This window comes from Ceratina calcarata, unplaced genomic scaffold (assembly GCF_001652005.2).
Source record: "Ceratina calcarata isolate Rehan_Ccalc_2016 unplaced genomic scaffold, ASM165200v1 scaffold180.2, whole genome shotgun sequence".
Lineage (NCBI taxonomy): Eukaryota > Metazoa > Arthropoda > Insecta > Hymenoptera > Apidae > Ceratina > Ceratina calcarata.
Window position 1 is genome coordinate 410,229 of NW_017139431.1, and position 24,361 is coordinate 434,589.

At 41.5% G+C, this 24,361-nt stretch overlaps 3 protein-coding genes across 3 annotated transcripts in view; 2 read left to right on the top strand and 1 right to left on the bottom strand.

The window, feature by feature from the left end:
- Position 1: 1 nt before the first annotated feature.
- Dhfr (dihydrofolate reductase) lies at positions 2-650 on the bottom strand (the record flags this gene model as incomplete). Its single annotated transcript, XM_018037892.2, has 3 exons — positions 439-650; positions 200-355; positions 2-125 (listed from the first exon to the last, which is right to left on the bottom strand). Coding segments are annotated over exons 1-3 (363 nt in total), but the record flags the coding sequence as incomplete, so codon positions are not given.
- LOC108632992 (translation machinery-associated protein 7 homolog) lies at positions 647-1,836 on the top strand. Its single transcript, XM_018037893.2, has 2 exons — positions 647-1,087; positions 1,473-1,836. The coding sequence occupies exon 2, from the start codon at positions 1,474-1,476 to the stop codon at positions 1,666-1,668; it is 195 nt and encodes a 64-aa protein (XP_017893382.1). The 5' UTR covers positions 647-1,087; position 1,473; the 3' UTR covers positions 1,669-1,836.
- Positions 1,837-3,833: 1,997 nt separating this feature from the next.
- atos (atos homolog atossa) overlaps positions 3,834-24,361 on the top strand; it is a 31,937-nt gene continuing 11,409 nt past the window's right edge. Inside the window, exon 1 of the mRNA XM_018037998.2 lies at positions 3,834-4,159. The gene's annotated coding sequence lies outside the window, so the exon portion shown is untranslated. The remainder of the gene's footprint in view (positions 4,160-24,361) is intronic.

A 24,361-nucleotide genomic window follows, 5' to 3' on the forward strand; every position in this document is an offset into this window, starting at 1 on the left:
CCTTATACACAGAACTGCCTCCTATAACCCATATATTCTCAATTTGATCTTTCAGTGGAGGTTTTCCAATGATTTCAAGAGCATGTGGAATGTTTTTACATACGATCGCATCTTTTCCGTAATCCCTACATATTCATGATATTTATAATTTAATTTCTCTTAGTATTTGTTTTACGGCACCGATAAAAATTATCCTTACAAAAATTGCGACGATAGAACTATGTTTATTCGATTTTGTAACGGTCTGTACTTCTTTGGAATGCATTCCCACGTCCTTCGTCCCATAAGAACAACATTCCTTTTATCTGGGTGTTTCGTATTCGAAGTCATTGATGTAAAAAAAGCCATTTCACTTCTTTAATCGTAAGATAAAGAAGAGATTAGAATATGCTATGTTGTTTATACTTAAGTCGTTATGTAATCATACAAATTTCGTACTTCAGTTTCCATGGTAAAGTTCCTTTTACACCAATACCCATGCCATCGCATGCTGCCGCAATTAAATTCAAATTTAAACTCATTCTGGCATATCGTTATGTTTGCAGTTTATACAAATATGCAAAGAATCACTTTCCTTTTTCGAACACTTTAAAGAACTCGGGAAAGATGCAAATTCTCTTACAGCACAGCGCGAGTACTTACAGCATGTTTTGCTCTTCAAATGAGCACTCGAACTCGAATGTTGGAGGGAAAATTATCACGTACTAGGTATATTCGTATACCTTGTTCGCAATATTATTCTGCAATAGGGCATCGATTAAATTTCTCTCTAGCACAACTGTTATTTGCAAAATTCTTGTTGAGTCGCCAAAAATAATTCCTGTGAACATATTTTAAATCTATGTAAATTGAAACGTCCTGAACAATTCCAACCCGAAGTTTTGCCAAATTTTTTTTGCAATGATAGGGGGCACCACAGCTGTCATAAATTCTATGCGACATACTTGCAGACACTTGGGACTTGGACAGTTCTTAGATGCGATAACACTGCTAACCAAACTTATTGCTTTATAAGTGGTTTTAACTTCTACATTAAACTTTTAAAAGTATTTACTGTTGCACAGGAAAGTTCGAAGTTGATCACAAGGTAATGTATTATAGTGATTTAATTCTACATTATTTGAATAAACGTCGGTTCAATTCAAATTACGATTCATTGTATTGTCCCATGCGTTTGTCACGTTGGTTCGATACAGTATCTGAATTTTGTATACTAACTTATGATGATTTTTGGTATTTTAATTGATTTTATTCATATTAAATAATCTGTATAATCCTTCAGATTTAGACTTAAAACGTTAACGCAATAGAGTTTTTATTGGACATTCTTGAAAGTCGACGTAATGTACGTTCTGTAAAATTAATGCTAATATATAGATATACTTGTTAATTTCTTAATCGTTTAATATGATTTGATTTGATTTTATTGATTGTTCCAAGAATTTGACATAAGATTAGGTATGTACTTCTAGAATGGCCAGTCGTGAAGGTGGTAAGAAAAAGCCTCTCAAAGCACCGAAAAAGGAACAAAAGTTAATGGATGATGAAGATGTAGCATTCAAGCAAAAGCAAAAGGAACAACAGAAAGCCCTTGCCGAAGCTGCAAAAAAAGCAAGTCAAAGGGGACCTCTTGTTACAGGCGGTATAAAAAAATCTGGTAAAAAATGATCCAGTTAAGACTGATTAAATACATTATAAATGTGCATACCATGTCAATATCTGTCGTTGACATTACGGATTAGTACATCATCCGGGATGTATTTTGGATTCTTCATCCTAAAAAATGGTTGATATTTGTAAATAAATCTTTTATTAAATCACAACAAATGTACATTTTATAGGCATTTATAGTTCTTTGTTTAATGTTATCATGAAAAACAATTGAAACCGATTGAACGTTATACTCCATACATTTGTATCCAACACATTTAAAACGTTAGTATTAATAATAATAAATTTTTTTTACTGACCAATACTTTCTGCCCTGCAGATTCGTTTAAAATATATGTATCTTTAATGGATATTATGAATGCTATAAACACGTAGTATTGGAGGGTCCAAGTATGTAAAAATAGTGCCCTGTTTATTTTTCGGTAACAATATTTATTAAGGGGAATGCAAGTTGATCGCATGTCTCATCGCAGTCGTAGTATTTGTAGTGTACTGATGGAAAACAAAACACAAATTCGAAATAGTTCGCAGACAGTTGTTTCTCAGTTCAAATGCGGTTTTATACTGAGACAGCGAAGTGGGAGGTATTTTGGGTGGGATGTATTTGTGTGGCATGATCGTATCGTGTAATCATATCAAGCAATTTTTGGAGTGGAGACTTGCGTTTACAATAGGATAGGGAAAGGTGTCCAGTCCCACTTAACGAAGCGAATCAAGCTTTTGCAACTGTTTTATGTGTATAGGGACTCCAAACTCAACGAGGTAAAATCATTTAGATATTATAATGAATGAATCGTTTTATTTAAACTTTTAATTGGCTAATTTTAGATTTGCTCTCATTTAACTCTTAAGTAATTCGTAATATTTTTATGCATAATTGTCCGCCGAGTTTTAAACAATATTTATTATAAGAAAAAAATCATAAAAATTTATTTTTCATTTCATTTTTGTTGACGCTTATCACCTTCATTCCATCAATAACAAAATGCCGTTTAAAATGATTTCCCAATAGATGATTTTATTTCTGTCCCATTAAATACACCACATTGTCTTCTTACAGTGAACGTCCTTTTTTCTTTTGACGTTTTTAGAAGGTAGGCATTATTCGTCTCCAGTGACGAGATTCTTCTGCCAGAAGTGTCTGATCATTGAAGTCCGATGGTCGATCTCTTCCTGGATTGTTCACCTAGCTGGCATTACCTGATTTTAAGCAGGCAAACTACTCCTGACATTGTCTTTAGCTAATTATTCCCTCGCTAAAAAGTTCGTTTAGATGGCGAATTGACTATACTGCTTTTCATCTTTTTTCGTAATGGTAAAGCATATTATAAAGAATATAAATATAATTTTCAATACGCATATCAACTAAACAATTAATTATATTTTATATAAAAAAATAAACAAACCGCTAATTTTCACTAACAAAAGCTTGCCTACGTGAACGGCAGATAATTATACATCAACCCTGTTAATTGTTACATCTATTAACCTTGACATTAAAATACTCTGTTCAAATATTTCTGACACATTTTAATTGACGCAATCACGTCTAATGACTTGATAGAATAATTACGCAATATAATTAATAAAATTAAGATTCACAGATGATACACATAATACCACATAAATAATATATTCTTGTTTAATATCTGTACGTATTTATTTTGTAAGTCAACTGCAGTCCTATATTCATTGAGGAAACGTGAATTACAGCTGATTGCCATATGATCGCCAGTGCCGACAACTGTTCGAAAAAAAATTCCTTGATTGTATCCTTCTCAACTCTCTTCAATTCGCGTTTTATCGACTTTTAAATGAAATATCCGTCTCGGAGAAGGCTAGAAACTAATGACTCATCGCTTCGTGTACCTCGCAGGTATATTTTCCTTCGGATTATTTATATAAATCTCAAAATGAAACAAAAATGTACGAAAAAAACATTATTGCTCTCTCTCGGAATCAGTTGTTTCAAAATCGTACAACATTCTTCCGTGTTATTAACAGGCTTATAGCGAACGCCATAATGTGATTGTGGTCAGCTAAGATCCCGTAAGGGTCAATAATTAATATACTCTGAGGAAAGCTTACGATGTTTACGCATTTTTTTCGTTTCAGTTTCAGACAGACCTTCGTGTATCATCGTTCGAGCGTTCGAGTAGTTACTTTATCGAACACGCGTTGGTGCTCGTGGTTATTTGCCGAGAGCTGTCACTGTCTGGGTCAGTTGGCAACAGACCATCGGGGTGGTCATAAGTGCTTGCATCGATGTAATCCTGCACCCGTCAAATCCCCTTCATCGAGTTCGCACGCAACGGGCAACCGAGGGGCTCGTCTTGGACGACGTGACAGAAGGATTGGAACAGCGAGAGACGAATTCGCGAGTGCGTCGACAGTTCCGGAAAACCATGGGGCTCGTCAGGATCATTTGACCCACGGGAACGACTCCAGGCTCGGTGGATCGTGCTACCTCGCGTGATATTATAAATCGGTGAGTACGCCCGACTCTTCCCTTTTCGCTGCATGACAGCTCGTTTCTGTTCCTCCCAAGGGGGAAAATATTCTCTTTCTTGCTCTTTTACGCGTATCAATGCAAACGCTATGTACTGGATGCGTGTATTGCGTGTGACCACAAAAGGGACACCATGTTTTCACCTGTATTACTGTACCATATTGCGAACATTGTGCTTTTTCTCTCGCCATCAGGGGGTTACAGTGTGACTATTATCAAAATGATCAAGCACGATTTCCTGGCCGGACATGTGTTGGTGACGCGTTCGCATAAATGAGCCTGTTGTAGGTGTATTGAGTTGCGAGAAAAAGAGAGAGCACATAGTTAATCCGTATATATTATGTATCTTATCTCTGGCTACGCGTACCTTGTCCAAACGAGGAGTTTCGATTTTTCCCTTAGCACGCATGACCCTTTAAAATCGGTTTTGCGAACTTATTCAGTTAGTTTGATTTACCTTTACCGTGATAAGTCAGACGTTAAGAACATACCGTTGGAAAATCACGCCACGATAGAACGTGCGTCATGGTAATATTCCAGGTAGAAATTTAGGAGTTCTAAAGAATTGTTCTCCGTCTATGCGTTCATTTGCAGTTATAGTGACGATACTCATTGTTTTCAAATTTTTTCATTTACGTACGTTATTTTTAATAATCGTCTACGAATAAAAACATTGTCTACCCACGACCAATAGATAATTTCACGAATGACAGAAATCATGTGTTCTATTGAGTTCATTGCGTTCCAAATTCACCGTATCCAAATGATTTGGAACGGTTGCTTAGAGCCGCGATTCCATTTGAATTCGAACGGCTAAGGCTGGTTAGCCTTGCGTTGGCATATTTGACCCGAGTCCACCGATTGTTACAGACACTTTAAACACGTGACGATTACTTTATACTTCGAAATCGTTTCGACGCGTTGCCTCGAACCTCGAACACTTCGAACGACGTTACACAACATTGCTCCGCTCCATTACGAAAACCCGTCGATCGTTTCTTTTTAAAGTGTAGGTACAGATCGATCGAGGGAACGTTTCCACGTCTTCGATCGATTCGCGACACGTTGCGACGAGTCGCGAAACAATCGCTGCAACAAACTTATGATGCATTTGGATGCACACGTGCAAAGGCTCGAGAGGGTGAACGGGCATTGTCTCTGACACGGGTGCGTGTTAATACGAGATATCCGATGTCGTGTTTGCAAATAATAAAATTCAATGCACAAAATTCTGTTGCTATTTGGCAACGTACAATACGCGTGCCTACTATGATTTCTTGGCAGATAAATTAAGTAGTGACATCAAAATAATATATATATTTAGATGGACGCATTTGGGGGATAAAAGTAAAACTGAAGGATCTTTTCACTGCACATTTTATTAATTCATGAGAGAAAATGGTTCATGAATGTTACATAAACTGGTAGAAATAAGTATAGTCTCTGGTTTTATAATTAATCGAATTTAGAAGTAGTTGTTTTCCCGTTTTACTATTTATATATCTGTCACTGTGAATTTTGGTCGCCAGCGACGTTAACTTTGACCTTCCGTCCCTTTTCTGTCGTGGTAAAATCGTGCTTGAGATTTCTCGTTTTACTTGTTAATTTCGATCGCGCGTTGCGTCATTGCGCTAACGTGTTAAAACGCACGTGAGTAATTACATGTTCTAATAGCTCTGACATATAAAACTCGAGAAGCTGAAGGGCTGGGACAAAGGGCTGTTTTTAATCGCACACAAATGTTCATCTAGTTCTCGTAATTTTGCGCTGTTCCTACGAACCGTGACTCTCTATTACGTCAGACTTTTAACACGATGAAAGACACGTGTGCGTGTACGCACCCAGTGCGGTTGTACTTTAGCGGGGGCTTTTATTCGTAAATGAAAATGTAAGCTCAGCTCATATCATTGCCTTACTCCCAATATAAAAAAATTGATGAGGTTTTGAAATAAGGGACACAAGTTTGCTTAACATTTGACACTTGCTTGTGAAAATTGCATCACATTTTCCATTAATCGTTCATAGTACGCTGATAAATCCAAGCTAGTTTTGATAACTGAACTTAAAAACGAGAATAGCTGCGTCCCAGGGAAAGGTGACGCGAGTTTCAGAATGGATGCTTGCCTCTTTATCGCGATTACCTGTATTCTGGATGCATCGGTTTCTCATCGTTAGTTTCGACCTTGTCATCGCGCGCGTGCACTCGCTGCAGTAACCTTGTGCCACACTTTAACGATTCGCACCTACGCGGACTAGTAAGACGTAATAATCTTCTGGATAAGTTGCCTTCTGCCTTCGGGAAACAGCGGGATTAGAATTTTTTGTAGCCGTTGGATGGACTGAATAAGCTTCCGCGTCAATTGACGCCAATCAGCCGCATTATTTTAAAGAGTCCACGTAGGAGTGCATCGCTTACGTCAGTTATTGCTGATTCAATATATTCTACAAAAAATAATGACGGCTAAGCAGACTCCTTGATACAGTTCAGATTACATTGAAGCATCTTGTAATCACGTGCCACCAACTTTGAAAGCAAGCGGCTGTAAACATTTAGGCACCTTATTGTTTGATGACATATCTATCTATAATTAATGTCGACAAGCTTTGATTTACATGTGCTACAGGTGATGTATACATATAGAATTGCAGTGCAGAGAAGTAATGAGAACATGAATATCTCTGCACGTTTTTTGAATTCCAATTAAGAGAAGGACACGCACAATTGTTTACCTGATACTAACGGAAATTGACTAAAACTGTTTCTATTAAAAGAGTTAGCTACAAATGCGGCAATATTCGCACTGCGGTGTAATCCACGCTTTCAATATGAGTCTCGACCTCCTTTTGCGTTTCCTTATCAGTCGGTACGTTCAAGCCAATAAAACATGATCCGCGTCAACTTTGCGGGCTGAAGGTTTTTTTTCTGGTTTCTCCACTTTGTTTATCATTTCGATTACCTCAGTTTTTTTGTTGCAATTTATAGATTCTATTAAAACTACTACTAACTACTTAGATAAGTATGAGAACCACGTAAACGAGCTGACCCACATTATCGAAGAACCGTTCGTACAAACAGGATGTGTACGAGCGTTTGTATGCACCGGAATACACGAGTGTTCCGTGATGATAGAATGCATCAATTGAAAAAGTCAATCGGGAGCCCTTACCGTTATGAGCGCTGAAAGTCCTTTCCAATCAGTGTTTGCGATGATATTTTCTCGCTGATAAACATTAGTGTACTCTGTTAGTAGATAGTTTCTATTTACTGCGATCGATAGTGATTGTTTTTGTTGACTTATTGGTGGCAATGAAAATTGCGATGAGCTTTTTGTCGTTCTTTTCCTTTACATGATTGTCTATAATATCAAACTGTTGTGGATGAGTGGAAGAGTGATGAATAGTTTTATGGCAGTAGTGTCGTGGTGTTCTCGCAGTGTTTACTCTCTAGTAGCGCCTAATCTAGTAAAGTAATGACTGTATGTATCGCGGTTTCTGTCATGTTTTTACGATCCTGCCAATGATTCATCGGGCTAATCGCAACGGACTCAGAAAGTTTTCTTGCGTAGTTCCACTTTCTCGGGTGCAAGTAGCACATCCTGAGTATTCCCTGCATGTCGCACGATTATCTTAAAGCCTTAAGGGGCTTTACCAGTGTGATCGCCTAAAGTTTAGTAGTAAATACGATTGTTGAATTGTGGACCGTGCTATCTTTACACCGTTGATAAGGTCCTCACGATTTTCATACTGTTTACCGTCTGCGTAAACTTGTCTCGAAAGTCATCCCCATACATTTTCTACCATATTAATGTCAGGAAACAATGCTAGCCAACTGAGAACTTCGATGTTCTTACTCTGGAACCAATCTTTTATAAGACATGCTTTCAGTTTCAATATCCACGCTAAAACACTGTGGAAATCGCGAAGAAAAAGAGGAAGTTGTTACTCGCATCGTAGCACATATTGTGCTGTTTAATAATTTATTTAACCGAAATTGAAACAGTAGTTAATAGATTCTATTAAGAATTGGAAGAAATTATAACTAGTGAAGCTGTAATGACGATGCACCGAGGAGGCAGACTCGGAACTCGTTACTCGTGTGTAGATTCGAGCAGTTTCGTAACTAATCGTTTCACCGTTGTCGTTGACAAAGCATAATACTGCGATGTATTTCGACATTACGTAAGCCTGATACACGCGAGATAGAAGATACGAGCGCACGTGTTATCTGAGAGACGAGAGCGTTTACCGCAGCCTTGTTCGGGGACGACGTTAACTTGCGCGAACTGCGATTCCTTGGACACGGCGCGATAGCTCTGGTGCTCGCAGCTAGTCGTTAGCCAAGGTTGACTCATAATTTCCATACAGCTGAACGGAATCATTTCCACTTGGCGTGATTTCGAGAAAAACGGGCTCGGCTTAGTGTTTAATCGGTATACATATGTACCTCTACATAAATCCTCTATGACGCTCTCAGTCTTCGACGAGTAACTAATTCGTAGAAATTTTACAGGAAACCGGAAGTAGTTATTCTTTATGAATCATAGGTATTGCCGGTATCTTTCACTGCACTGCTGATAACTATGCATCAGTACGCTCGCTTTCACCGCGATTCAGTTCGATCTGCAGCTGCGATAATTAGCGTTTAAATCACAGATACTTATGTGAAAGTCTCGATGAATTGCCGGTCGTAATTGCAGATAGCTGGGTTCAGCGTAAAGCAATTTTGCTTTTTAATAAACAGTGTCTGTAACCAATTGATTCGATGCGAATTTCCCGGATTAGTCGAACGAGCGGGTAGACAGTGCATATGTATATTTAAGGAACACGCGTGCATTCGATTGTACAGTAAATCTATTTTGAGAAACGAGGGTCAAACGTGCAAAAACCCTGAGTCTTTACCTTGAATTTCCTCGCGCGGACGTCCAAAACAGCTGAGTTCATCGTCCTCCGTTTAGGATACAACGCCCCCGGATTGTTTTGACATAATTTCGCCCGTCACGTGTTTTGTACGTCCCATAAACGATCGACTCGACAAAAGCCGTCCTCGGTTTTATTGTTGAAAGCCGCGCGTGAGTTTCTTTGTCGAGGCATAAAAAATCGCTCGTCCGCCGGTATTATTGGACCGTTGACGACGAAAAAAGTATTAGAAATTCGCTAATGACTCAAGGCGTGACACGTGTGCCAAGAGCTCTAAGGAAAGATACCGAGAGTTTAGGGGCCTCTAGGTTTCGCGTGGTTGTGCCAAAAGAATTTGCTTCTTCTTAATCTTATTTTAAGATTAAATCTTGGATTTCCTTGTCTCCGTTTCGCCAGCTTCCTTTTCGATCTCTTTCGACTTTAAGCATACGCTATTTCTCGCGGCGAACACCACGGTATTTATGATGAAAATAGATTTGAATAGAAACACACGTTGATACGTTAATTAAAAATTGACGCAACGATAAATGATCGAAACACGGAATCGTTAATGATCCGCGTGCATGCACTCACAATTGCACGTGCAACCGCGGAATCGCAGTGGTGTTGGTTGCATAATATGCAGGTAACCTAGATCTGCACCCACTGCTTCCCACCCACCGGCCTCATTACCCCTTTGAGATTCTCTCTTCTCTCCGCCTGTTCCCTAACCACTCTAGAAAACCTTTTGTCTTGCTTCAAGATGCACTCCGCCCGTTGAGGCGTCCCAATGTTGGGTTCACCGGATACGAATACATTTTTAAGTCATTGCGTCGAGCAGCGCAGCCACGATAATTCCGGTTTCAGCAAGTTTCTCTTGGTCGACGTCGTGTCGATTCATTCGCTTGCCGTCATGGTCCCGCTAATTGGATTACGATGCCGTTTTAATTATCAGGATTTGCTTTTTTTCATCGATCCCTCTCGGTGGAGTGATTCTCTCGCGGCGAGGAAAGATGGAAACGAGCATGGTGAGTGGCATGGGCTTGGTACTTAGTAAATAGTATGTACTCGCGTAACTCGAACGAAGCGAGAAAGAGGTGAAGTGGTCGCGCGGCGTAAAAAAAGATCTGCCCGTCGAGCCCTTTTCTACCCTCCGGCAAATTGACGTCATTCCCTTTCCCTCAACGAGACATTCGTCAATGTGGAAGTTGCATTGTGTGTCACGCTCCAGCACGTCATGTCGTGCAACATACCAAGCCTATCATTTATTCGCGATATGGCGTAAGCTGGCTCGGGACAACGCAAGTATTCATTGGTCGAGACACGTGGGATACCTGTTCTTCAATGAAAACGAGAAATTTTCACTCCAATTTTCGTTCCACAGAGAAACTCTTAAGGCGATCCTATATTACGCGGAGAATCGGACGGTCGGGTACCCAGGTGGCTGTGGCCGAGATAATTTAATCACGCTCACAAATCGGGTCATAATACTTGTCGAGTCGTGTAAAATTCGCACCGACGATATTCGGAGCGATAAGCGATCACACGCTGGAAGATACTTAGTACGCGCGCGCGGCCGTCCGTACCAAGAGCAGAACGGATGTAGCGAAAAGAATTCAAAACGACACCTCCGCCTGTCTGAGACCTGTCTCGTCTCGAATTTCGATATTGCAGTCTACTTTTACAGCGTTGATTATCATCGTGAAACTGGATAGTCACGACCTCCGCGAATGTTAAAGATGCAAACCAGGTACGAGACTGTTTCTGTTCTGTTGTGAAATGGAGCGCAGCGAAGCTCACCTCGACTCTACGCTTGTTCGCGATTCGGTAATTCGGTAATACCAGTTGGGGGGCTATTGTCTTCTCGTCTGTTATCTGTTTCGTGACGTGACAGCTCACGTCGAGTTGTTCGCGTTCAGTCGATAACCCTACCTCGATAAAGCACGCCGGTGTGAATGTCTTTCTCCTTCGATTATAATTGAGGATACTCACGGGAGCGAGAAAATCAGATGCACAACTCATTTACGCTGCGTTCAGCTATTCAAACGTGGATATCAGAGAGAAAGGGTATCGATCGTATCGTAAAAGTTTCACGAACTGTTGTGAAGTATGAATTATGATACTTCTCGTTGGCTAATATATTTTCCCTGTCCAAATGGCATTGCCTTTTTTTCTTTCCTTTATTTCTTTAAAGATTGAACTTTCGTTTGATCGACCAGTCCTAATCTGGTTAATTATTAGTCGATGAAATTCGATTGGAAATCGAACTGCCGGATCTGATGGGGTATGGGCAACCTGCGGTTTCACGGAGAACGTACAGCCAGCAGCTATCTGCATAGCGAATTATTCGTATACAGACAGTGGATACAGCATTCTGCTTTCTCTCTATCTTGTTTGCTGCAATAGCGTTTCGTTTTGAAACGCCTCGGAAATATAAACGTTAAACAAAGGTCATTATTCGCATGTCCTAAGCGTCATCGTTGATCAATTGAACGAAGTTTGCTTTTAGAACGGACGGTTTTCATCGTCACTGCGATGCTAACCGGGATAGATTCGTCCGCAAACCGTGCACCCCTTGTTACTTCGGCCAGTCGACCCAGTTTAAGCCTGTACTCCGCAAAAGTGGAACGCGTTGGGTCAATCTCGAGAGTGGAAGAGAGAGAACCCTCGATTTTTGCAAGACCCTGGCTAGCGAAGCGTCTTCGAGTATCGTGTCGCGTTTCTTAAATCTCAGCTCGGTCTCGTCTCGTTGTCTCGGTAAAAACGGCAATCTCCTTACGCGGAAGTGCACGGAAGGCGGAACGTAGTAAAACGGGAACAACGGAGTGGAGTGCGAGTGGCCAGAAACTCGAGAACGTGCCTTTTCACCGATGCTCGTCGTTGCACGGTCTTTCGTCGTGAAGGCTGCGAAACAGACGCGCGAGCCTACCGGAAGTCCGAGTTTATTTTTGGCCGATGTTAGAAGCGTTCTTTTGGCAGTCCGATCGCGAATGGAATCAAAAGGTGATGTATTTCTAGCGTTCGCGATCGGCTTGTTATATATCCTTCCAATTCGTCTGGCCGTTAGATTTGACAAATCGTTTCGGCTTAATGGGCTTGGCCCTGTTCTGGCCTTAGAAAAACAGGAAGTCAGTCAGAGGAACGGGATTGAACATTAAACCGCGAAACGATCCAGTCCCACGTGTACCTACGAGCAACGAGCTGTAATTTCTTTCAATCGTTACGTTATTACATGATACTACAATTTCGTTCCTCGTACTTGGTTCATTTACATAACAATCGCATTTACCTGGTGTATATAATGTGCCTACACGTACATATCTGTACGAGGAAACTCGTATCGCTCTTTGAAAATCGACTTGAAGCGAATTTAATTTCGGTGTTACGATACTCAATTCATGGTGCGATTATTATTCGGCCACTTTTCGTTTCATTTCGAAATCGTTTTCGAGTCTACGACATCACATAACCAGGGTGCGGTTTTGTGAGTTAGCAACAGTCGGTTGTGCCACGAAGTATCGGAGCACCGTATCACGCACCGACACGTGTGCACCGTTGCACTGGTACAAACGCATTATGCAATCGCGTGCACCGATTTTACGCGCAATTCGCAAGCTTCGTCTCGATGTCTGCGCGTGGACGCCACGCGGAAGTCGCCGCCAAGCTCGCCAGATCAGTGTCATTAAACGATAGGTCTGCGGAGATCGATGGCCACGTGATCGATATATCGCGTGTTTCCTTTCAATTGCCACTTTCTTCCTTGTCAATTCAACATCAGTTCCCGTTTTTCTCGGAATGCGGTTTGCCTGAATAATGGCACTCTTCTTCCGCCGAAGTAGGATAGACATATTTGTCGATGTCTTACTTAATACTTACGAAACTTGCTAATTTTTCGCCGCTGACTTATCTATGCGAATTAACTATGTCGAATTTTCATTACCTCAATCCTAACGTTAAACGGACGAATTCATTACGCAAAACGGCTTGACTTAGTTCCAACGCGAAGATCTATACCTATCCGTACGTCGTCAAGTGAAAGGATTCTTCTGCGCGATTTCTAAATCCAACACAGTACGCGTTGCACTTCAATTTACGTCGAGCTGCTCGCGATGTATAAAACGAAACGTGCCCCACCGTTACGTTGTCATCGAACAGGGGCTTAATCTAATCCCACAACCGCATCCATATACGCCGCAAGGTATTAATCCTCTATAGGCGCGTGCAACTTTCAGGTCACATGCTAATATATCGAAATTTTCTACATTTAAAGAAATAAATTCGGTTCATAACGGGTTAATGAGCGACTCAGTGAGAATCGTAATTAAGTTATACAAGCGTCGTGCGCAATAATCAATAGCAAAAGCGACGTAAGCGAACTCTGAGAGTCGCAAGTTCATGGCTGCTGCACCGGTGAGACTTAATGTAGCAGCGATGGTCAGAATCGTAGCATTTTTCCTAACGTGCATTGAATTATTCAACAGCCATCGAAAATAGACGGCCTCTTGTAACGTTCGAAATTCGCGCTTGTTCCTGTTCAGGTCCTTGAGACTACTTTCGTCTAGACTCAGCTTCGAATATCTCTAAACCGTTTCTTGTACCGACGACGAGAAGTGCCGTTGTACTTTCCGTCGTCCTTTGCCTCGAAATGGTTTGAGTGCCTATTTAGTCGGTCCCGTAATTCCTAGTACCTGGCACGAGTGAAAGGACACGGACGGGAAAGGATCGTTTATTATTCTCTACAGTACGATCCCTACCTATAACTACGGTTATCGTAATTTAGTTGAGCGCGGAAGACAACCGGGATGTATTTGGCTCTTTACCTCAACGAATTCGTCTCACGGGGACGGTATTCAATATTGTTATCCCCGGTTGCAAGAGAATTACTTCGGATATTCGCTTTCGTGCAGGATTACTAGGTATCGAAGGACATGGGACGAAGGACGAAGGAATCTTTATTTAAGTTTCCTCAGGTAATCCGAGGCTGTGTTAAGAATGTCAGTTTAATTTACAATCCCCAAAAGATCTTCGAAGAACCGTTTACCCAGGGAAACCCGACGGAATGAATGCAGAATGAGACAGGATCTTTCCTGAAATTGTCCGCGCATTCGCACAATCGGATCGCGATATGCGAATCGAGCACCTGGTCGGAGTGAAAGGGCACGGGTGGATTCGTCACGAATGTGCCGCAATATCCTGATGATTAGCATTGGCACGATACCAGCTGGAATGTCAAGCTTATAAGCGACTTTTGGTAACCAACCAGTCTTAGCAGCTGCGTGTAGTAGGCATCGATCGATTTAACCTTGCGCGACAATTTCAAGGACTCCGCATTAGGAAACGTCTAGGGAACTCCTTTCATCGGATTTTACTGCAGGAAGAGAGGCGAACCTCGTAGTGTTATATCGTTAGGTGAAAGTACAATTTATCCTAGAGATAATTAGGCGAAGATGAGATGAACTGATCCTATAATTTCGCGAAGCTAACAGTTCTTGAACTGTTTTTTTATTATACATTCTCTTACATAGATTTCGACAAATGTTTTACTCTATTCATTGCATTAGAGTTTGTCTACCGATTTTGTGACACAGGTTGAGAACGAGTGTTCTATCGCTTTCATGAGCTAGTTAGTAAAAAAAACCAACCTTTCAATCGATAAAGCGCTGATTAAAACGTTTGTTCTTTTTTTCTTTCGACTTCTGCTCGACAACCGCGGGGCTGCAGCACTGTTAGGAGCGAAAGAGTTTAAAACGAGGGGACAAAGGATTCGTCGGAGGGTCCTCCGATTTTGTTCTTTCATTGTAATCAACGCGGATATGATTCCTTGTTCGGACGAGAACACTCATCAAAGAGCTCCCCCCATTCGTAATGAAGTGGTTCAATGGAAAGATTGTCGGCCGGCATTGTGCTTTCTTCTGAAAATAGTCTCATGGTCAAAGGGTTAGTCGGCAGAGTCTTTGTTCCCTAAGCGACCGTAGATCGAGCCATATGGCACGGAAAATGGCAAGCCATTTTCGTTCCAACCTGGAAATAGACTTTCGATATTTCGCACGTGCACTCGCACGCCGTCTGCTACCGAGGAGAGCAGTGCGCATGCTTCGACAGCCGATCAGCTGTTCCTCGCCATCTTTTGCTCCCAGCTGAGGGCTCGACGCTACGCTCAGCTGACCTCGTCGCCGACACGAGCCCCCAGCACTGGCAGGAACGTACCTATTCGGGGCCTCCGCGGTTCCAAACTCAAGATCGATTTCACGGTCGGAATTTATATTATTTTTTGAAAAATTCCTTTTATACCATATTAAAAAAACTTGCTTGTAAATCAAATCATAATGTAATTACTAAATCGTAACGACTGCTCAATACGAACAGAAACACTGATTAACAAGAAAAAGAAAGCAGTAGCTCAAGCGAATCTATAATATTAACGCAGTCGACTTACACGCATTCTCCTGACGCTTATTCGGCTGAAAAGTAGATTATATTTCTTTCGCTGCTAACCGCAGCGATTCGTTTTGGTGGAAACAACAGCCTGGTTGGTTGCAAAACATCGTTTCACACGGACGACAGTGGAAATCTCTGGCTTTTAGCCCGACACTGTCTCCTCCATGAAACGAAGAAGTCTCGAGCTTAACATGAACATGGGAAAAGGATACAGAGTGGAGTAGGCGATGTACGAGCGTAGTCGATAAACAGCAGACGCCCGTACCTACTATTCGATCGATAAACATTAGCCTTGACATGATATCAAGAGGACCGCTCTTTCACCTCGTCTCCTTTATTCCGATCCAACTCCAATCTCTGCTGTTTCTTTTACCAGTTAACACAGTGCTTGTATCTCCTGGTCCACGGACCGATTTTTGTACGCTCGTAACTCTGACCTGAACCATCTCGAAGGTTCTCCACGATTTCCGTTCACGAAATCGTGGACGTACAATCGGTTTTGCCCATGAAGCGGGCGTACAAGTATGATTTTCGAAAGTTTCCATGCTGCAGAGATCGTTGTCTTGATTGAACATGAAAAAGAGGATTGGCTTGGAAAAGCAATCGAATGGTTTAACTGCGAGCTTGATCGCGATTGGCCACGTTATATAAATGGGAATCCAGTACGAACGGAAGCTTGAGGTCTCTCGGTACCTACTCTCACTACACCAATTACGTCACTGTCTCTCGGCAGCCTAATTTTTTTGTAATTTCAATTCTACTTGAAACAGAGTGTGAATAATTTCGTTTGCGTCAGCTCTTTAGTTGGAAAATCATTAACCACTTGCTGTCAGTAACACTTCACAAGCCAGCTGCTTCTACGAAAAGTATTGAGAGATTTTTGTCATTAGATGTTGTTTGGTGTCATATATCGGGCAACACTAATCAGATTATGTCATACTGAGAAGTGACATTTCAGTCTACAATTTTTATGCAGACAGTTTTGTATTTCGTCAATCGTGTCGAAAGTAATATTAGTGTGAAAATGAGTGAAATTTAAAAAAAAATTCGTTATGTTTTGCAATTTTGCTACGAAAAAGGCAAAAACGCTGCACAAGCCCGGGAAAAAATTTGTAGTGTTTACAGTGAAGATGCTTTATCGAATGCAACAGCATGTAGATGATTTGCTCGCTTCCGTTCTGGAAATTTCGATGTTAAAGATGCACCTCGCTCTGGTCGACCAATCACTGAGTTCTATTCCGATGGGATTATGACTCTTCCCCAAAAATGGCAAAAGGTCATAAATAATAATGGCCAATATATGTATGTTTGATTGATTAGTTAATTGATCGGTCGATAATGTTTATTCAATTTTAGAGCAAGGTTCTAGGGACATGTATGTCGCGAAGCGCACGAGTCTTCTCTGATATCCACCATGTTTCTGGAAATAGAAATAGAACCGCGCTCTTGGGGTGGTGGTTACTCGAAACGTTGCGGACGCCTTAGTTTAGGTTTAGGCACTGGTTTTTCCATTCCCGACCACTGCGCCTGTCTATCCTAGCAGACACTAGTTTCCACTGTAATTCGATACGCGTTTCGATAGTTTTCTAACGCGATTCTTTGCATTTCGAGCCTCAGCTAACACTAATCGCGTCCGTACTCAGGTTGCGCGCTTTTCGTGTCGTGTTTGGGCCATCAGCTAGCCGGATGGCCGATGGTTTGCTTTTTTAGCAAAGGATTTCACTCACGGCTGTTTAATATACATGACTCCCGCGTGTGCAACAGCTGCACACGCAAGTTCCTCTAACGCTTCTGGAAATAGAAAGTCATTCGCAAGGTGGACGGTTAAACTATTGTGCCATTAGCTACTAACCAACGCCAGCAGCGTCATTACCTAGTATTTCGTTAATAACACGTGCAAAGGAAAATTCAATGTAAAAGAAGACAAATAATTCAATTAATATAAATTAAGAGTTATACAATATTCATACGTTCGCTGTGCAGTTTTATACAGAGGAAAATTATTAGTACTCGACGATGATTCATGATCAACGACTGAAGCTGAATTGCTCTTTGAAATAATTGAGGAGGAAACAGGGGAAAGGGATAGTCGTTAATTCGATGTAATTACATAAAACGACGATTTCCCCGCAGAGGCGGAATATAATATTGTGCGGGACGAGACGCTGTCGACCGAGGCCAATGTCTTTCGATCGTTTGGTATTAGGTTCGCTCTCGAAACCCACACGATGCCCGTATGCACCGTGTGGGCCATGAACCGACATAACGAGGAACCCAGCGTTTGATCATAGTCACTGACAATGAACAAAATATTCAACCTGAAGGAATCCTCCATTACGAGAGAAATCGGTGTCTCGGAAAATCCTTTTTAAAATCCTCTGACAAGTATTGTGGTTTTCAGGGTTTCCAATATATCTCGTGGAAACAATCGTCCCTAGACCTTGTAGATATAAAGTATAAAGCCATTATCTTCACAAGGACATTTCGTTATCTTGAATACTTATCGCTAGCGTTTGGTTTACTGATCGCATTAAATATAACTATAATCAAAAGGTGGCGAAGGAGAACTCTTTCCGGAATCGATAGACAGTTTAAAGTGATTTCGAGGTTCAAGAGAGAATTTCAGTGTCACATATTACTTGGTGGATGGAATCGTAAAGGAAAAACTAGTCTCGGCGACTTGTTCGAGCGATCGACGTTTAAATTTAAAGGCTCGCCGGTGAAACTAGCCGTCGCCTAAAACGAAATCGGTCATCGGTGTCGCGTTTGCTCGTAGAGACGATCAAAGGGAGGTAATCGGTGCCTCCAAGCAGAATAATTGCGATTTTTGTCGTCCATTTAATTACCTCCGCGTCGCATCCATCTTGGCAAGCGAGACAAGGAAAAGGTAACATTATTTGCATGATAACAAGAAACGAAATGGCATAATTAAATTATACGGGCCGCGCGTGTCACGACTGAAAATGGAACGGAATTTTACTGCGATTTTCGATGCGGCTGTGCTCCCGTTGCCCGAAAGGTAGACCCTTTTAGAATAAACTCTCCGTTTTTATATTCTCGTCAGACTAAACTGAGTCAAAGGGAATTTAAAATAAAGTAGAATAAATTGACTGTCATCCTACTTATTATCATAATTTTCGTAAAAAGACGTGCTTTTATCTATGAAGAAGAATTACTTTAGTAAAGACGAGAAAAAATTGTAAAATTCAAGTAGCGAATTAATGCCGAAACTTAATTGCTGAGTCGGAGGAACGAGCGGATGCATTTGGCAAGGTTCGTAGCCTCCCGAGATTTTTGTAGTCCCTTTAAATTTGTTGTTGTGTCACGTCCGCGGAGAGCCACGGGTTTATATTCTCTGCTGCACGTGACGAAAGAAAACAAGGTGCAGTCTGGCCGGTGCAGCAGGTTCTAGGTATCCTGAACGGTTAGTACGTCTTTAGGACTGCTCGGAGCTGTTCGCGTTGCACCGGGATACAATCAATGGAAACGCGCGCTCCTTGTTGACAGTCCGTTTCTCGGGCCATTATTCCCCTTAAAAGGAGATACATTTTCTCAACGATCGAAACGTCCGGGAAGATCGGCCGATTCCATTCCGAACAAAAACACCGAACCCCGTGCCATTATCTTTATACGACCATAAAAATGGAGCGCATCTGTAGTTAGCCGTTCAATCATGAAACTGTTTTTGTCTCAAAACTGTGTCAAAGCAGAAGTCAGTATCACTGCAAAAGAATTGTGCATTTTTTTAAACGCACACAAAGCGTCTTTATTCTCGTTATCGTTGTTATACGTTTCGCGATTCCTTTTTTTTTTTATTGTTTCAAAGATACTTTGTAATTATGGTTGCGATTGGCGATATTCGAAAGAAAGGAATGACGCTGTAAGCGTAGCTGCGTTGCACAACAGCTTTGTTACGCAGGTATTTGTCGCCTGGCGAAAAGCAAATGCGTAAAACAGGCTTGCAATTGATATTACTGAATGGAGAGAGGCGATATCTGGTTTCAAACTTCAACATGATAGGGATAAAAAAAATCTCATTGAGCATAGCATATAGAATCTTGTAAATAGACATCGGACGTATGTAAAAATAATGATGAACTTTAAGAAACGGGGTCAGGTTCTATTTTCAAGAGTACAATCTGTCACTAAGTTTATTTTTCTGAATCTGCATGACTGGTAGAACGGAGCAATCGAAGTGCACGTGATAGCGAGCTAAAATTGCGAATGTTCCGCTATCAGCAGTTCTGTTATCTATTATATAGTCGCCTTGCTGCATAGTTTATTAACCCTAGGAAGAAACTGCTGTGTAGTTGGTGACCCGAGGAAAATCATAATTTTGCTAACGAAGCGAGGAATCTGTTAGAACGCATTTGAAACGAGTATATCCAAGTTTTGATTTCGTTCATTAAACGTACAATTGTCTCATACAGACTATTGACTTTGAGAAGAAAGGGAATTAAAAGACTTTTAACGTATAATTGATAAACATAATTAATTTTGTCGATAACAATGTAATTGTTCGTCAATCTAAAGCAGAAGGAGACATACACTAACATTCGATAAGGAAAGAAAAGATGATTCGAGGTATACAGATTTACTCATAGATACTTTTTGAAATAATCGACGACCAGAGTCTTCTTCGGTTTCGTATGCGTAATCAGCAGCTCTTTGTCCCCGTTTGGCTTTTTTCGATACCGGCTGGGTTCTTCAACCTCTGTGCTGGCAATCCCCCCAAAATCGGAGGGGTTGGGTTGACCGTGTCTAGACGCAGCAGCCGTCGACCCTTTTCTCGAAGGACGAAGGGAGAATGGAAAGGCTCCAGCCAGGATGATAACGATTCGTCGGGTTCTCGAACTCTCCACAATTGCTGTCGAACAAATTATTCATCCCACGATAGAAAATCGTTGACGAATTATTTTATTATCAATGTACTAGTTTATTACGCATAATGAAAAGATTTATTTCTTTCATCAGAGAATATTATTAATCTGATAATCGTCGATGATTTCGAGATAATTCACTTAAGCCACGGAACACTTAGACTAGAACACTTCCGCGTAATCGCATATAATCGCGGCCGCATTTGATTTCGCAATGAGAGAAATAAAGTTGTTTGAGAGGCAAAGGGTATTTAAATGCGACTCTGTTCGGATGCATTCTCTCGTGGGTTCTTTCCTCTCCGCGGTCAACAGACATTTCTGATCTCCTATGAGATACACTCCGGCAGTTGGATGCGCCACGGAAATAAGAAAATCGCCGTTTTTACTTCTCGAGATCTCCCCCGAGGAATAGAGCTTGTCGACGCGTGACGCGGAGAAGATTTATAGGATTGGTTTGTGAGGCGGTACGCAATCGTTACCCTTTTCAGCGTTCACAACTGATTGCACGGTTCTATTCGTGTACGTATTCGCTTCAAGCGAACCGAGTGAATCCTCTGACGATACCGCGAAAATAGTACCCACATGTATCCTGTTATCATTACGCACACCATTCAGTTTTATCTTCGACCGAGAACGAGTGTTCAAAATTGAAGGCAACGTGAGCCCGTTATCCTACGGAAAATTATTCGTTTGCTCGAGCAATCAAATATTATCACGATTATCTTCCGTAATCGCTCGATAGTATGAGAATGCGAACTTTTTTATTGACTTATATACGCGTTTGTTTTCCTACCGTTGGCTACGGTAAGCTGCAAACAGATTGCGCTGGTTCGTCGACTTTCTAAAGGAACACGGTGACTTGTTCATGAGAGATTAGATAACGCCTAGGTTTGGTAATAGCTGAATGTCCAGGATGTGCGAGTTCGTAGGTGCGGCATTAATGCGTTACGAGGCATGTTAATGAGCTAATTGGTAATGGACTCGGTGGCAACGGAGTGCGGTCTCGTCCTGATCAATGATTTCCTTCATCGAGCGTGTAAACACGAGCGATTAGAAAAGAAAAACGCGGTTGTAAGTACGCGTGTTTTATGCATCCGGTTCGCCGTTGATAAACTTGTGTTGCAACACCGTGCAAACTGATCCTCCAATGCTTTTCGCAATGCGCTTGTCATCCGTCTAAACGATTTGTCAAATTGAAAATACGTATTCATATTTAGGCATCAGGCAAATTATACCACGCTGTTATGTAAAGAAATTAGCATCAGCCGCCGAATTAGAATCACCTCGGTTTTAATCATGGTTTTTAATTGCACAGGAATATTTAGAGTTGCTGGATAGTTCGTCGCAAACAACGTGGTATAGATCTCGCGAGAAGCTCCCGATGTTCGCAGTGCAAAATGAAAGCGAAATGCGAGCGCGCATTGGCGGCACCGTCTTTGTGCCATTTGCTGCTTTCAGTTTGCGCCGAGAACGGGAATAAAACAGCAGCTGGGTAGCTAGCTAGCGGATCTTCTGCATTTTTCATGCCCGCTCCCAGCTAGTTCGCTCCTCAGCCTTTCCTTGTATCCGGTTAAAAACTGAACGCTTGTTAAATCGCTGGACATTTATTGCCCCTTGAAAAGCGTGGTGCTACGTTAATGAAACGCTAACGATGCACGGTCCTGAAACGCGCTTTCTCATTTAAAACCGCGCGACTGGTTTAGCCACGGTTTCAACAAGACGTATTGACGTCGCAGGCACGTACTAAATTTTATTGTCACGCATTATGTTGCATTATCATAGCCGAGAACTAGCAATTTCACGTATTATTTGCTCCCTGACTCTGCCGGATGCTGCTGATTGCGATCAATTATTTCGGCAACAACGTGGATTCAATTTATTCTCAACCATGTGGTACTCCCTCTACTGGGTTGAAAGATGTTCGTCTCTATATTAATGCTTGATTACTTATTGGGATTTGTAATTAACGATCAGTCATCAACAATTATTAATTTGCAGTAAGCATATAAATCAGTATTATTTGATTAAATAAGCACATAGTTGCTTCGTTTCGCAAATTATTAAAAAAATAAAAAGTTGACCTAGGGCAGGGTCCAGGGTGTTTGTTTACATGTGCATATGCACGTTATCAAGAACGATTGCGAGAGGTCGTTTCGATAACGATAAGAACTTTTCATATGCCTCGTGTTAAGTCGATATAAAAATGACTATGTTAATAAAATTATCTGGAATCTCTGCCCACCATGTAATTCTGTTAATGCGTTTACGTCCGCGTTTCAACTATAAATTTCACGGTTCGTTTTCTCCCATATATAAAAGTTAATGCACGCCTCGCGTTACACTTCGCCTCGTTTCGTATTCTGACAAGAAATTCGATCGGGCAGAAAGCAGCGCGTATTTTTTACCACTGTTCATTAAATTAAATGCGGTATAAAAAAAGAAAATACACTTTTATCGAACCGTAAATCGTCTGCAAGTGACGTTCATTTCATGATAAAGCGTTTATCCAAACGTAATAAGCATAGTGAACCAGAAACATTTTTTTCTCATATCTTGCGGACGAGTCGCGCATAACAGTTGCTAATGGCTTTTGTACCATCAATCTTTATCATGCAGACCCAGCAACCTCGTCTGATCTCATCCAAGCTTTTACACGATAGGTACGTATTTATATACTCGCGAATGCGTACTCGTAACTCAGCTTGTCCGAGCAATTCCATCCGCTAATAATGGGTACACGAATCGTGATAATTGACAGTCGTTTAGTAACCAATTTTTGCTACCTGCTTTCCAGCCGGCTGGCTGGCAAAACCTTCCACGAGCCAGTGGGATAGCGGTCGCATAACTGTTTCGAAGTTCGCGTTTTACACGATCCTGAGGATTTTGCAACGGAGTCGCCCATTGTGTTTTGAAAAGGTTCACTCTTCTCGACTTTCTCTCTTTTTCCCCCCATTGTTTTCAAATGGGCCATTCTCCGGAGGGTTCCCAGTCGCAGGATCGAAAGATGTTTATTGGTAACGGTGCGAAGGTCGATGCAATTAAGAGCAATCGCGAGTTGATTGTTTGATACGTGAAAGTAGGAAGAAGGGATCGGGAAAGTAAAGTTTATCAGAATATAATTCAGCTTGTTTACTACGTGACGGATAATGCTGGCGCCAACGAACCGGTGTTTTCTCAGCTGGATCAGCTGGCGCATTCACAGCGCGCTGCACCAGAAGCGCATCGCTCTTTCCCTCAACCTCCTGCGACCTCGCTTCCCGCACGTACCTACGACTCGACCTTTTTGTCCCACCCAGGATCCCTTTCCCTTTACTTTGTCGAAGGTCTTCTTCGAGGTTCGAACCTCGCTTGCTCTCGTTCAATGACCGTGCCGAAATCGTTTAAGCCGCTTTGATCACGCGATTAAAATTTCGCTCTGGACCTGCTTTGGTTCTTAGCACAAAGTGCAACTTCCTCGATTATGAATTTCGAAGCCCCGATCGTTCGAAGGTTCCTTCATAGGAAAGTAAACACTTTGAACTTACAGTGTTTGCATTGAGTATTTTATCATATAATATCGACGAAAGCATCCTTTTGTTGCGTCCGTATGGAAGGGATCTGACATATTACGCCTGGGGTAGCAAGAGTCGTTTCATCTTCGATCGATTCGCGGATTAGGCGAGGCACGCTCATATTCGTTCCATCAGTCTGTCGTTTAGAAACTTATATCCGTCAGCCTTTAACTAAGGATATTTAACTAAAAATCACGGTTTCGTTTTCTGGTCAGTTGCTTACTGGATTAGGAGCGGCTAATTATACGGGAAAACTCTGACAGTGCCTTGGCGCTAACAAGATTTCAGTAAAGGATAATCGGCCGTTCCAGACTACTGGGCGACACGATTAGAAGCGGTATAAAGCAATTTTTTGCAACGAGTAAATCGGTCTAAGAACCTGATGCCACTCAAGGCAATACGCGGATACTTATCGC

Coding starts and splice junctions, on each gene's coding strand:
- LOC108632992 (XM_018037893.2), top strand. CDS start 1,474: ATGGCCAGTCGTGAAGGTGGTAAGAAAAAGCCTCTCAAAGCACCGAAA.